Here is a 15,060-nt window from a genome sequence, read left to right as displayed (position 1 = left end):
CAACCCTGTGCAGAAATATGACTTCAGGCTGGGTTGAAGATTTAAGGTGGTTATACAACTTAAATGTATGCACTGATGTTAGAATGTTGCAATCTCTATTTTGCTTTTTATGCTGCCTTTATTTCCAGTTTTTCCAGCAAATATTAAAGAATTTAGAAGTGCTTTTCACACACTTCTGTAGGTCAAAAAAATAAAATGTGATGAATATAAATATTTTATTCATGCCAATATTTTAGAAGCATCTTATTGGAAACTCTAAAAATACAAAAAACAAAACCATCTGAACAAAACTAAGGGAAGTAGGTGAAGGCCACTTCACTTTTTTAACTATCAAGTTAAAACTGGTCCTTATTTTTACACTAGTTTTGTGTTTGCTGCTGCCATGAATACAAACAGTAATGATTTAAAGCCTTTAACTAAATTAAGATAAGATAAGATAAGATAACCTTTATTATTTGTTTTGTTACAGCAGAAAGTGGACAGTGCAAAGTTAGATAGCAAAAATTTGAAAAACACTGGAATAGGATAAGAATAAGAAAAAGATACTGTACACAAATGTACACAATAGAATAGAATAAAATAAAATACTATACTGTATACAATAGAATAAAATAGAATACAAATACTATATACAACTGAGTAGAAAATAACAACGTTGTCAGAAAAAGAGTACTGCACTTAGTGTTGTTGCACATTTGTGGATGCGTGTGTTTGGTCAGTTGCGAAGTTTTGTGAGAGCCTGACAGCAGAGGGGAGGAAAGACCTTCGAAATCTCTCCGTCCCACACCGTGGGTGCCGCAGCCTGCCACTGAAGGAGCTGCTCAGTGCTGTCAGAAACTCCTGCATAGGGTTGCAGATGCTGTTCAACAGTGATGACAGCTTAGCCACCATTCTCCTGTCATTCACCACCTCCTCTGGGTCCAGAGGGCATCCAAGAACAGAGCTGACCCTCCGGATCAGCTGTTCAGTCTCTTCCTGTCCTCAGCAGAGATGCTTCTGCCCCAGCAGACCACACCAAAAAAGATGGCCAAGGCCACCACAGAGTCATAGAAGGTCTGCAGGAGTGGGCCCTTCACTCCAAAAGACCTGAGTCTCCGCAGCAGGTACAGCCTGCTCTGCCCTTTCCTGTAGAGGGCGTCTGAATTATGAGTCCAGTCCAGTTTATTGTTCAGGTAAACACCAAGGTAGCTGTCCACAGCCTCAATATCCATAACTTGACTGTTTAATGGTTGCAGTGGAGGATGTTTATGTGTGCTGAAGTCTACCACCAGCTCCTTGGTTTTAAATGCAAGAGCTTGAATTTATATATTTCCTTTTTTTTAAAAAAATCAAAAACCTTTCAGGTAATTCTCCTTGTATGCGTTGTCACATGCTCTGGCGTTTTGATCACGCACTGTTTTGTTAATGAAAGCTGAGACGTGAACAAGATTCATCATCAGTATAAAGAGATGTAAAGTTTCCCTCTACTGGTTTACGGAGGTATTACTGTTGCTTGTACATAAATGAAATTGTGTCTAAAAAGGACATGCACATATTTGAATACAATAATGCTTGCAGGAGCAAACACAACAACAAACCAAAGTATATTTGTGAACTCAGAATTTGCCCATTGAAACTACTTAAATAGGAGCAGGCTGATTTGTGAAGGCTGAGAAGTTGCCCTGCCACCTTGAATCCTGTGGCTGAGATGGATATTGCCTAATCACCTTTATGCATGTGCAGGCAAATTTTAATTAGTGTCTGCACCTTCAAACATAACATATGAAGGATCATACCTTTATGTTTTATCATCTGAGAATGGGTCCCTTTCACTAAAGAAGTGAAAACATGACTGACTTATCATTAGATGTGCCATCCTCCAAACTCAAGATAGCTGACATTAAGTCAGCTAAACAATAACCTCTGGTTATAAGCCAACATTTTGCCACCTGATTTCTCACATCGTATGAAAGTCTATTTGCTAAGTGTCAATCAGAGGCAGACATTTGAAACACCTGGGGCTTAGCCCTAATGGGTAGTATGATTGTGTGGGATTTTTTTTTTTTGGGGGGGGAGGTATAAATGACTGAAAGAGTAATTGGCTCTGCTTTTTATTTTGCCATTTGTTGATTCACTTGAAGAGCGAGTAATGTAATATGGGTCAAGTGATCATTTTGATATCAATTTTTCGTGATTCACCGTCATATTTACATTATTTGTACAGTACGAATGATTTGCTTTGGTACCTGGTCAAACTTCAGTTCTCCTCTGTCTGCCTGGCTCCGTTTCTCCAACAGGCAGCAGCTCCCCCCGCCCCCTCGCTTAGTGTCTGAGCTCGGATCATACCAATATTAGGGGGGATTTACGCACAGTCATAAATTCCCACAGTGCGCACTATGTGTAGTTTTTTGCTTTATACAGTTGTCAGCCAGGCATCTAACTATGAAAAAATTACACTCCAAAAGACCCCGGGCTTCTGAACAAACAACCCGGGCTTAAGCCCAGTAAGCCACTCCCATGCTCCGCCACTGGTGTCAATGTTAGATCGACTTCAAGGAAAGTTTCTCTAACACCGGCTAACAGCACTTAACAGAGGCTAACAACTACCTGTAGCAAAAACAGCAGCAGTGTTGGGTGAAGTAACTGAACCAGAGGAAATCAAATGAGAGGAGGCTCATATGAGAAATTTAGCTTAGCTTCAGAAAAGTGTGAAACAGCAGCACTGTCTGAATGTACTTCATCACCCTGTATGTCCACTTCTGCAATTAAGAAGATATGAATCTACTTCCTTTCCCACTTTGAAGCTCTGAATGACAAAGCATCAAATCATCAGTTTCACAAACAAAACCTCCTGAACAGTTTTTAAACTGATACATGGCTTAAAACTGTGACGAGTCTCAAAATAATGGCAGTACATTTCAGTCTTTGAAATGTCACATACAAATGAGTCAGAACAAGAGAGCTGACACATAGTTAACATGTGATGCACCCAGATCCCAAACTAATGACAGAATATTATCATTGTTATTATTATTCTCTTTATGGAAAACATTACAAGCAATTGTCAAGGAGTTAATACAACACAGGTTTGTATGGTACTTTTTATACATATACAAAAATATTTTCTTGCTAAAGGTTTCTTGATCTTTTCATCATATTTCAGCTAAATTTGTTAGCTAACTTGCTAGCTTTAACATAACAATGAAAAACAAAATAGCTCTGTGCAAAGGTAAAAAAATCCATCCAAGTCTGGGAAGTCTAGTCTAGTCTACTCCAGTCTGTGTGCTTTCCTGTCTGCAATGGAAAATATGTTATGATGTTATCTTGCTTCTCTGCAGAGAAGACCAGGAAGTAATGTATGCTGATGTTAGGTTCATGAACCCGGTAGATGAAGGAGGAGAAGAAGTGTTACATAACCAAGCCAAGTTTTCACAGTTATCTCATTACACCAAACTGACATGATGATGACCGAATCATAACTATTTCTAATGCCAAGAGTATGCAAAGCAGTAATTGTTAGTACATAATTCCATATGTGTTCATTGATAGTTTTGATGCCTTCAGTGAGAATCTACAATGCAAATAGTCACGAAAATAAAGAAAAAACATTAAATGAGAAACTCTAGTACTCTATCATGTCATAAATAATATTAGGATATTCTAGTTTTGAGCACGGCCAAATATTGAACATACTGTCAGCCCTTTTCCACTGAATGTTAACTCAAAGCCAGTATAACACACACAGTCAAATTCTATTAATCCAGCATCATGTTTCTTTATGTCATAATGGCCAGTGTTGGGTGACGTCTAACCCTAAAAAAGCAAAGAAGAGGAAGATGGCGTGAGAAATTAAAGTTAGCCTCAGAACATGAACATTACAAACAAAAAGGATGACGTACTCACAAGCAGTGTTGGCAAAGTTACTTGAAAAAAGTAATCAGTAACTAATTACTGATTAGTAATTTGTTTGTTATGTAATGTTACTTCACTGATTACTTATTTTCAAAAGTAATGAATTACTTAGTTACTTAGTTACTTTTTAAAAACACGATTTACAACCTGAATAGGTAATAAAGCAATAGATCTTTCAGCCCAATTCTACTTTTTCTGCATAATCAATCAAATGGAAAAGTCTCTTTTTAAAACTTGTTTTATTAGTTTTAATCTTTTAACTTTATGCATCACGCAAAAATGTAATTATATGCAACATCTCTGACTGGAAGAAATTTGTTTTTTGTTGAGGATAAGTTAAACCTGATTACTCCTGTAAGAAGATTTGCAAGCTGTGGAATAAATTTTTGTTATATCTTTTCACATCGGAGTCCTGTGGAAGTTTTTCTCTTTCCTCTTCAAACTAACGTATACGAGTGGAACACGGGAAAACTGGTCTCACTGCTATACAATATGTATCTGTATATATAGTAGTGTGTTACCAAGCTTCATAAAAGAAACTCTTATTTTTTTAGTAATTATTAATTATATTATATATTTGCATATATAGTCATCTGTAAATACGAGTGCTGTCAGCATTAATCTCGTTAAAATGACTTTAACACCATAACCACATTAACATGGCAAATCTCTGTTAGCGAGTTATCGTGGATCGCCCCGTGCGTGGGGCTGCACTGCGTAAACTTAATGTGATGGCAGACAGGATGGAGCTCAGTGTTATGGAGCTTTGGGAGGAACTGTGAAAATCCAGCTGATGGACAGCACCTCAGAAATACATCGATACCAATTGTTAAAGAATTCATTAAAAATACTAGATGTAATATCAAAGAACAGAGATGTCTAATTTTTCCAGGAAATGGAACATTTAGGCTCAGTGACCTGAGCAGGAATGAAAAACCTTTAATTCAGATGGAAAAACATCAGGTGAGTGGACTTTACAGTTGTTTATTCAAAGTAATTTCTTTGCTGATGGGAAATAATGACATTGATAGATACATTTCACGTTATTTTGGTAATCTATACAATATATTTGCAATGACCTTTCATTCTTTCATTTATTATTCATACCTTTTGTCAAAAAATATATTTTGTTGATATATTTTTCTTCCACTCTGAAGTTTACCATGTTGCGTTTTGTTCTGCTTAGTACTGACAATTTTGTTGTACTATTGTACTAAGTATGACTGTGCAATGACAGTAAAGATTGTTTCCCTCTCCCTCATTTTCTCTCTTCTTCACTGGTCTGCATTTCTGTCATATAACACGACATAAATTCACCAAGTCATAGAATTGTGTTTGTGTTTAATTGCAAATACTGTGAATGTTTTTGAACTGAAGATGAAACTTAAACAAGTTCAGTCTCTTTTCTTTCCAGTCTCCCTAGATTACATTGACCCTGATGACTGAGAACCTAAAGACCCAAATTTACAGTATAATACCCACAGAGTATTATACTGTAGATCTACTGTCTACTGTCAAATGCTGAATATCTTGTCTGCTTATTTGTTCTTACAGTAACTTAGATTCCAGGTGGTAGGAAGATCCAGCCTAGAGAAAACTTTGATTTCCAGTAGGAATTCCATTAAGCAGTGCTTATGCGTCACAGTAGATATTTATTTTACATAGCAATGCTATTCAGGTCTTTTTGTCAACAAAGAAAAATCCTGCACCTACAAGAGAAGAGGATGGTCAGATTATCTCTGTAGGAAAAGAGTTAGGCATGTATTTCTCATTGCCTAGCAACACTCCCATTGCCATGGCAACCACCTCTTGTCCTCCGGTCAGGCTTGTAGAGTTAAAGAAGGGGAGAAGAGAGCATTACATAACAGCAGGTCCTGATTGCATTTCCATCCTCTTCAATGCACATACCACACTCCAGAAATGACAAACTATTATTCTTTGTGTCTTCCCTGGTGGACTTTTCTATCCACTGAGCTGATGTGAAGGTAAGTTAAGGTTAAAGGTTTCTACTTCTTTGACCCAGGTGTCATCCACTTATCTTTACCAGTGGCAAGGTGTTGTCCCTACGAAAGATTCAAAAGCTCTTACTTTCCATTTCTTCTATGTAAGGTTTGGCTACGGTGGGTGACACTGGAGAGCCCATGGCACATTCATGTTTGTATCTGTATTAACCTTCATTGTATTTAGAATATGTGGTGAAGAGGCAGAGGCCTAACAGTGTGCAGGTCTGATCAGGGGTGAAGCTGGTTCTGTTTTCTAAGGATCTGTCTTGCTGTATTGATTTTCTGAAAGTCTCCACTCTCTCAGTTGTAGGTATGCGAGTGAAGTGTCAAAACACACTGGTCTATCGGGTTATTGTCTCCCCAGAAACACTTCCCTTGTGCTTTTGGAAATCTGTTTTTTCCTTTTTCTGCTTTGTTTTTTCCTATTTCTGTTGTTGTTTTTCATATTTCTGTTGTGCTTTGTGTGCTTTTGCAGCATTTTTCTTATTGCTGGTGTTTTCTTAAGCTGCAGACAGTTTGGCCTCTCGCTGCCACCATAAGTTATAGGTGTTTTGTTGTGATTTGGTGATATGTAAATACAATGGAAGGGAATTTATTTCAGCATTTTTTTAAAAAGCAGTCGCAGAGCAGATGATTTTGTAATTTAGTGAATGTTTGGAATGACGAAACGGTAAGAAAAAAGACTGAGAATATGAACAGTAACAGATAGGATGCAGCAGGAGTGAGTTTGAGAACAAATTGGAATGGATTGGAAAATATTCTGATTTGCAGGAACATCTCCACACACATCTCACTGGTCAGAGACTGCAAAAGGAGAGTGTTTCGGAGCATGGGTCAAGGTGTAATTATGTCAGTGCATGAGAAAAAACATCCTTACAGAAAGCTGAGCATTAAAATCAATCAAGTAGCGGTCCCCAACCTTTTTCGCGCCACAGACCAATTTAATGTCAGACAATATTTTCACGGACCGGCCTTTAAGATGTCGTGAATAAATACAACACAATAAAATGATACAATCAAGACAAAAACTGCGTTATTTTGTAAATATAATAAGAAACGCAAATTCATTGTGTAATTGTGTAACTTTATTAGCAGCGTCCTCCTGAAAATGCGCCAACAACATTGGGAGTAACATCCTCCTTTCTGCCCCTTAATGCTCTCTGGTTGTTATGGTAACGTAAATATTTCTTTCAAAATTAGACACACAACTACAAAGACCCAGAGAAAGCTAGTTAATGATAAAAACCCAGAAAACCATACATTTCACACCCGAGCCTCAACTCTCGCAGCCTGGTACCAAATGACTCACTGACTGGTACCAGTCCGTCGCCTGGGGGTTGGGAACCGCTGATTCAGAGTATTTAGAAAGAAGTTTCCTTCAACTCTGACTGCTGAACTGTTGAACTAGGTCCTAAAAAACATGATATGCCATTAAACAGCAGCTACACAATCATTCAAAAGGTTTGGAGGACATAAAGAACAGGGCCTTTGTAAACACCCAAATCATGATCCTGGAAACCTGAAGCTGAAAAATCCATTACACATGTGTTTGAGTCTGTTGTTGAAACCTCATCGAACTCACTGGTGAGGAAAACTGTTCTATGACATCATCACTGCTACAGCAGCATACAGGAAGACAGACCTGTGACAGCTTTCCTGTGAATCTGATGCAGGAGCTAGAGCGCGTCTACAGAGCTAAAGCACCAGCTGAAGAAGAAGAAGAAGAAGCTGTTATGGTGTCATGTGGCATTGTAGGCTATGCTAGCTTTGTGTCAGTAATTTTGCCGGAAGAGGAAACTGAACCTTTGTCAGAAGCAGCATTCAACATGTTGCTTGAATGTTCACACAGCAGCAGTCTGCCTCTGAGCTGTACAGCTCTTAACCTGCTACTCTTCTTCAGATGATGCACAATGGTGTGATTGTGTTGCCTCATTAAGAGAACTTGTGCTGGATTATCGTGCCATGAAAAGAGGGGAAAAAAACAGATGCTGGTTTGAAAGTTGAAAGTCAAAAGCATGTTACCTCACGTCGAGTGCCAGCAGTACAAGTTCAACATTAAATCTGAATATTGAACATGGATGGATAATTGATATGGATCTTTTTGTGCCTTTTATTGAGTTGTAAATTCTGTTTCACCGTAACATTTACCTTTTGGATGACAGCACAAAGACAGAGAGGAGGAGAGAGGGAGAGAAAGGGAGACAGCAGAAGCGACAAGATGGAGAAAAAAAAAGAAATTTGATAGAGTGGTTACATGGCACCATAGTTGTAACATCTGGTGGAGAGTCCCAGATTTTAAGCACTATGGATGTGTCCCCAAGAAAGATGGTTTAAAAGAGGAGGGAAAGAAGCCATCTATGTCCACTGTGAATGACCATCTTTGAACAGAGGCGGTGGTTTACGACACCAACTGTCTGCCATCTATAATCCAGTTTTGAGATCCCTTCCCAGACACCTTAATTCCCACTCACATTCTGGGCCATTTGACCTCAATAAATCACATCATAGGATTGGACTGGTTTCACAATGGGTTCACCCGAAACTTTGGCTGATTGTGAATCACAGCCGTTTTCCCTCCTTGGTTTGTGTGATTAGGCAGAGGATCAATGACCATGACCCTCTTGGGGACACTCCCAAAGGCCTAAAATATGGGACTCTCCACCAATTGCTCTTAGAACTGAAGAAGCTTCTCAGATGAGAGGTGAAACCTCTTCAAGGAAACTTAAAGCAGTCCTCATGTTTTAATTTCCAAGCTCCTTAGATTACACTTGGAATATTTTATAAATCTTGTGGCACAAAGTTGTATTGCATACCTAGTTTGACTCTAGTTTGAGGCCCTGAGTTGTAAAGGAGATGAAATTCTGGCCTTTCAGAGATGCAGTAAATGTTCTGCTTTGTTTCCAGAAACTTGCAGCCTAATGTTAAAAAAGAGCGGATACAGTGGGGAAACACTGTTTTAACAAAACAGTGGAGATTTTGTTAAAGATTTAAAATGAGAAAAAAATCTAAAATAATAAAATAAATTACAAACTGTATAAGTATCTTTGTTCTTTTTTTTTGCATCAACCTTAGATGAAGATAAAAATATTTTAGAATGATTTCTTTATGTTTCTGTATGTTTTAGATAACAGAACAACTTTTCTCAGAATTCATACTGAACACAAACACTGGACAAAAGTAGACCTCAGCTGCAACATTTTATTTTGTCCCTGACCTCCAACCAGTCGCAGCAGACTGTCACCCCTCTCTGGGCCTTGTTGTGCTGGAGGTTTCTTTCTGTTATAAAAGAGACTTCTTCCTTCTCACTGTCGCCAAGTGCTTGCTCACAGGGAGTCATCTGATTGTTGTGGTTTGGTGCTTTATAAATACAACTGAACTTAACAGAACTTCACATTTCATGTAATGTGTGTTATTGTACTATCAAACTATGAGTACTGTTGGAGTAATGACCCTGGTGTCCTTAATGATAAAAAGATAAATGTTGTTTATTTTGAGAGCTGAATTTTTGTGGTTCTGAATATCATGACAATATGCTCCTCTCACTTTACCTTGACACCCGACCGTTTCAACATTCACTTCGGAAATTAGTCAGACCTCTGTCACATTTAGCTCACACCATCCAGTTGATCAGTTTGTGATTATTTTATTATTGAAGGCAAAATTAAGAGTGAATCAGAAAAAAATATTTAAGGCAATCAGTTTTAAATCAGTTTTACATTTAGAATAAAGGCCAAATATATCTAGACACCACAGACCAAGTTGACATGTCTTGAATAAATCTGATATGCATGTAAAATCAGTACCTGTCTTTATATTTTTGACCATACGTTGCACTGGATATTGATTGATCTTTTTGATTAATAATTGATTCATTACACAATTTATTTAAAGATAATAGACGCTGATAGTATTTGATGTCAGTGATTTCCTCCATTCAGCAGCATTCAGCTTTCATCTGCAACTGAAAGAAAATTTAATTTCAGAGTTTCAATACCGAACTACAGTGTTTTAGAAAAGAATCAGTGTTTTTTCCTGAGCCACCTAAAAGCATGGTGTCTAAGAGCAGATTCACATTTTCCTCTCAATGTTGAATGTGCTTAACTTTTTGCTGTTATAAATGCTAAAATTAAAGAGCAGGAAAAAAAACAAATCTGAATTACTTACAGTGACAGCTGTAAGCCACCTCCAGGTACTTGTAGATGCCATAACATGGGTCTCCAAACACAGAGCCGCTCACTTTGACAGTACAGCTGCTTTTCCCGTTACAGCTGTGGATTCAGGCAAAAGTGAGTTGGCAGAGGCCAACTATATGTTGTGAAGAGAAGATATAAGGTTGAAGAAAGAGAGTCGGCAACTGTACCTCTCGGCTACTTTGTTTATTTGCTTTGAGCATTGGACATTTTGGAGCTGAGAGGCTGGACGATTGAAAGAGCATGTAGTTGCATCATGACGTCCGTAATCAGCTCTGTGAATAAGTAAAACCTGTCCTTCATCTGATGAAGAGCAAACATTAAAGATTTAAACACGTATTTAACTTTAACTTCATTTGTATCTTTATCAGATGAATCCAGAGACACACAAAGAAAGAGGAACTGTGCTCTCACCGCACTGAAGGTTTGCCAGAGAATCCTCACATGTCACACTGTGGACTGACAAAGTGACAACAAGGAACATTAGAAACATGGACATTCACAGATTTGACTGAATATTAGTTTCTTATTACAGATGTAATTTACTGGCTGGGAAGCAGGCGTAGGTGGTGTCCACGTATTTGTAAATGCCGAAGCACGGATCAGAAGTATGGAAGAGGACTGTATTTATTTCACATACCTTCTGACCATCACATCTGCAGGGAGACAAAGGTGGGTTAAAGTGATCAATTAATGATTGATATAAAGTGCTCAGATTTGTGTACCTGCTCTTGACAACCTTCAGGGCGCCATCCTGGGAACATTGTGTATTTTTAAGCTGTTCTGCAGGTCTCCCCTCACTGCAGGTTTCTGCATCTGTCCTTCCGAACAGAACTGATTGCACAATGATCACCCCATTCTCTGTTTTACAGAAAGCATGGGAAAGAAAGTTCAAAAGGAGGAACTCATGAGAAATGCATAAGGTGTGCAGCACAAGAGGAAAACCCAAGGCTCTTTATGTTTTTCAATAATCAGAGAATGCCTTCATTTCTGTAGATCTGGGGTATTACATTGAATCTGAAAGATCATATGAGTCACAAGCATAAACTGTAGTTTCACTAAATAAAGCACAAAAAGAACTGAAACCTTAACAGGTTATCCTCCTCAGCAAAGTGTTTACTGAGGTCAGAGATCTGCAGGGGGTAAGCTAATTATCTTACAGACATAGAATCAGACTTCTGTTTACAACCAGAGAAGCCGTCTCCTGCTGGAAATGAGAAAGAATTGAGATTACCTCACAACTGGGTTTATATTTGAGTGATAGCAAAGAGCTATAAAAAATCTTAAACATAGAGATTATTTTCATGTTACCACAGCTCAGGCGTTGTACACCGTCGAAGCTGTCACAGGTGATCACCCTCTCTGTTGACACTGGGAAGTGGGCTAAAGGACCAGTTCTAGGAAAGCCTGAAATGGAAAATAACTCCATAATTAGTAAGTCTTGGATAAATGAAGCATACTACAGTAGGGCCTTTATTCATCTGTTTGCTCCTAAAGCAAATATGAACGAATATAAAATATAGCACCGCTATAGCGCTTTGGAACGGGCGAGGTGCCCACGGCAGCACCTGCTGCTGTTTGAGAGTAAGAGCGATACGCGCTTTCAAGTCAAAAAGTCGTCATAAATAAGTCTCCAATAACACCAGAAAAAGTCGCCAGATTTGTCTCTAGTCGCTTTTTAGAAAAAAAGTCGCTCAGTTGCTCGTTAAATATAACGTCCCACACCCAGACAGTAAATGCTTTTTATTATGTGTGATAAACAGGATATTAAGGCAATTGGTCAAAAGTTGGAGGAAAGTCACAGTTCTCCTCACTTGGCTGAGATCCAGCACACATCTCTTCCGCTGCAACTTTCTCGGCATCACCTTATTGTAGATGCCGCTTCACCCATTACCATGGCAACCACCTCTTACCTTCTTGCATAGGAATGCATAGGTCTATACCAGGGGTCGGCAACCCTGGTATAGACAACCCAGTCGTGGCACGCGAAGGGTTAACTGATGGCACGACCATAGCTGGACTGGCCATCGGGCATACTGGGCATTTGCTCAGTGGGCCGATGGTGATTTTCCATTTTTATGGACCGATGATTTTTTTTTTGTAACGGTATAAATAATGAAAGGTGGTGGATTGGCCAGATGCTGGCCGGTGTGTGAAAATAACTCAGTTGTTTGGTGGCGAATATGGCGGGGCTTCCACAGATTCAGTAACATTACCAAGTGGTGGAGACCAGCAGGTGGATGAGAGAAAGGGGAGGCAGGAGGAGGAGAGACCGAAGCGGCTGCTGGTCCGAGTGTCAGGTGAACTGAACTACAGGTAAGAAGTTATGACCTGCAGTCTATCTGGGTCAGATATAAACCAAGTTTAGGTGGAGTTTATTTTTGTTGTGCTGACTTTTTACAGTCAGTTACAATAACTCGTACTGCTACTAGCTAGCATACAGCTGGGTGGGTGCTATGATGTTACTGATAGTGAACTTTATTTTATTCATGAGGTTAGTTAGTAGAGTTGCCAACCGTCCCGTAAAAAGACGGAATCGTCCCGTATTCAGAGAAAATATTACGCGTATTGAGGTGAAAAGGAACACAGTTTGTCCCGTACTTCAGCTAGGATGAAGCACGTTTTATTTTCTGATCAAACCAGAAAGCTTTAATGAGCAGCTAGATTTGTCTCGCATTAACTGGCTGAGTTAATGCCAGTTAATGCAACATCGAAGCAGCTGGAATCCACAACTGTGCGTGTTCATGGAGCTTGCATTTTCACCTGCTGGACATCACTATCTGACAAGTTTAACTGTCTTCAGAACATTGCAGAGGCCAGTATTTGGCTCTACATATCTATGTGAACAGATTTTCTCTCACATGAAGAGTGCAGTCTGAATGCTGGACACTCGGAGACCTGTGTCTCTGAGTGAGAGACCAGAGATTAGAATGTATTAACAAACATGCCATATTGGCCCAGTTTATTTTTCTTATCATTGTTGTGAGGAGACCATGAATAGCATTTGCATTTTCTGTTGTACAGTTCATTTGCTGTTATGGAGTTCTTGTTATGGATAAAAAGTGTCTTTTTTATTTTTTTTTGTTTCAAAATACTTGATAACTATTTGCTGATAGCTGCAAACATCTCCGAACAAATATAATTCTATAAAGTGGTTCTATATATTGTGTAACTGTTAATATAGAGCGTTATTAAATTTATTGCTAATGCAATCATATGGCACACTGACTTCTGAGGAAATTTTAGATGGCACACGTCATCAGAAAGGTTGCCTATACCCCTGGTCTATACCCAACACCATAACAGCACCTGATATATGGCCTTGTCTTGTGGGTACCACAACCCCATCCACATTCTTGTGAAGGGGGCTGAGTCTGTTAGTATCAGAGTGAATCCTATTCTACAAACTATTCTATTATTCTACTAACTATTCTACAATACACTGTGTGCAGTAAAGAATAAAATGTGTGATGCTAATTGTGAGATATTAACCTTAAAGATAAAATAAATAAAAATACAATAAAAAATAAATAAATAAAATAAATCCCAACAGTATCAGTGTTCTTCTTGAATGAATTCTGAGTAAGTCTCATGTGTAATGTAAATGGCTGAGCATGATGCAGGTGAATCAGAAGTAACTTATGGTAGCGACAATGGGGACGTGTCCCTACCGTTTTAATGACTACCAAAAGCTACTACCACTAATTTAACATCAGTTTCACAGGGAACTATTATTGGTTACTGAAATGTTCCTATCACTCAAGACCTCAATAAATCAAATAGAGTTTCCAGAGTTTAACTAAAGGATTAATCCCTAATGGTAATGGGACTAAAAACCTATCAGAGGTTCTTGTTGTTAGTGGCTTATCACATTCAAGTATTCACACAGCACAAAATTCACCATACTGTACATAAAGCATAACCAATTTGCAAATCCAGGGTACCTCTTTGGAAGAAACTTGGAGTATGAAGGAGTCTTAGGGCCACATCAAAAAGAAAAATATTATTGTTCATTTTGAGAGAAAAGAAGAAATACAATGAACAGATGTAAGGATAGCAATGGACACAGCCCCATGCAGTAAAGAGGGTGGATGTTGTATCACAGACACAGTAAGTGCTGAGCATTTGCAATTTAATTTTTAAATTTTGACTGTAATCTCAAAGTGAACAATATTACTTTTTATGTGGTCGTAACACTCCATCGTACTTGAGTGAAAGCACAGAACAATGGGTTTAAATGACTAGTGTGGCTAAAGTATTGGGATAAAAGAAAGGCACATTTGGATAAAAATTGCTGAACATTTAACAATTACCTGAAGTCATGAGTACACATGTTGCTGCAAGCACTGAAACACAAAAAAGAAACCTCAGTGTTAGATGGTGCATGAACTACAGCTGATTTATTCATTTATCTTCTGTATTAAGTTAACAGTGTTTCAGATGGACTTTAATTTACCTCAAAACACAAATGACAATAAAGAAAACCCAAAGAAAAAATGGATGTTAAATACACCACTTACTGATCAAACAAAAATCATATAAATGATACATTAAGAACAACCTTTTGGGTGGAAAGATTTTTTTGTACTCACACAGTGTGCTGCTGAGTCTGGAGGACAGCATGGTGTTAGAGCTGCTTTCAGTGAAGAGCTGAGCCGATGGTGCAGCAAACCAGGGACCTGATTTATTTATACTGTTTGACTAAGGCAAGATGCCAAATTATATCTCGTGATGTGCAACATCCTGAAACAGGAAACAGGATTTCACCTTAGATAAACGCCAAAGACAAACAGAATACACAAACTCAAAAAAGATACATATCTGATGGAAAATTTCGTATCCTGTGACTGCCTGCTGGCTCCTCACGCACCTCGTCCACCACCTCCAGTTGCCAAGGTGCCCCACGCAGCTCCTCCACCTCTTCCCCACAGCTCGGATACACCGGTGTTGATGGCATCAGTGGTGTCGACCCGGGC

General features: G+C 38.7%; 1 protein-coding gene across 1 annotated transcript; it reads right to left on the bottom strand.

The window, feature by feature from the left end:
- Window positions 1–9,793: 9,793 nt before the first annotated feature.
- On the bottom strand, window positions 9,794–14,752 carry LOC113029444 (L-rhamnose-binding lectin CSL2-like). The gene is made up of 9 exons (XM_026180300.1): window positions 14,677–14,752; window positions 14,398–14,430; window positions 11,396–11,491; window positions 10,810–10,945; window positions 10,631–10,740; window positions 10,499–10,543; window positions 10,255–10,387; window positions 10,059–10,162; window positions 9,794–9,855 (listed from the first exon to the last, which is right to left on the bottom strand). The coding sequence occupies exons 1-9, from the start codon at window positions 14,705–14,707 to the stop codon at window positions 9,839–9,841; spliced, it is 705 nt and encodes a 234-aa protein (XP_026036085.1). The 5' UTR covers window positions 14,708–14,752; the 3' UTR covers window positions 9,794–9,838.
- Window positions 14,753–15,060: the final 308 nt, after the last annotated feature.

This window comes from Astatotilapia calliptera, chromosome 2 (genome assembly GCF_900246225.1).
Source record: "Astatotilapia calliptera chromosome 2, fAstCal1.2, whole genome shotgun sequence".
NCBI classification, from domain to species: Eukaryota; Metazoa; Chordata; class Actinopteri; order Cichliformes; family Cichlidae; genus Astatotilapia; species Astatotilapia calliptera.
This window is presented reverse-complemented; position numbering and strand designations above follow the sequence as displayed.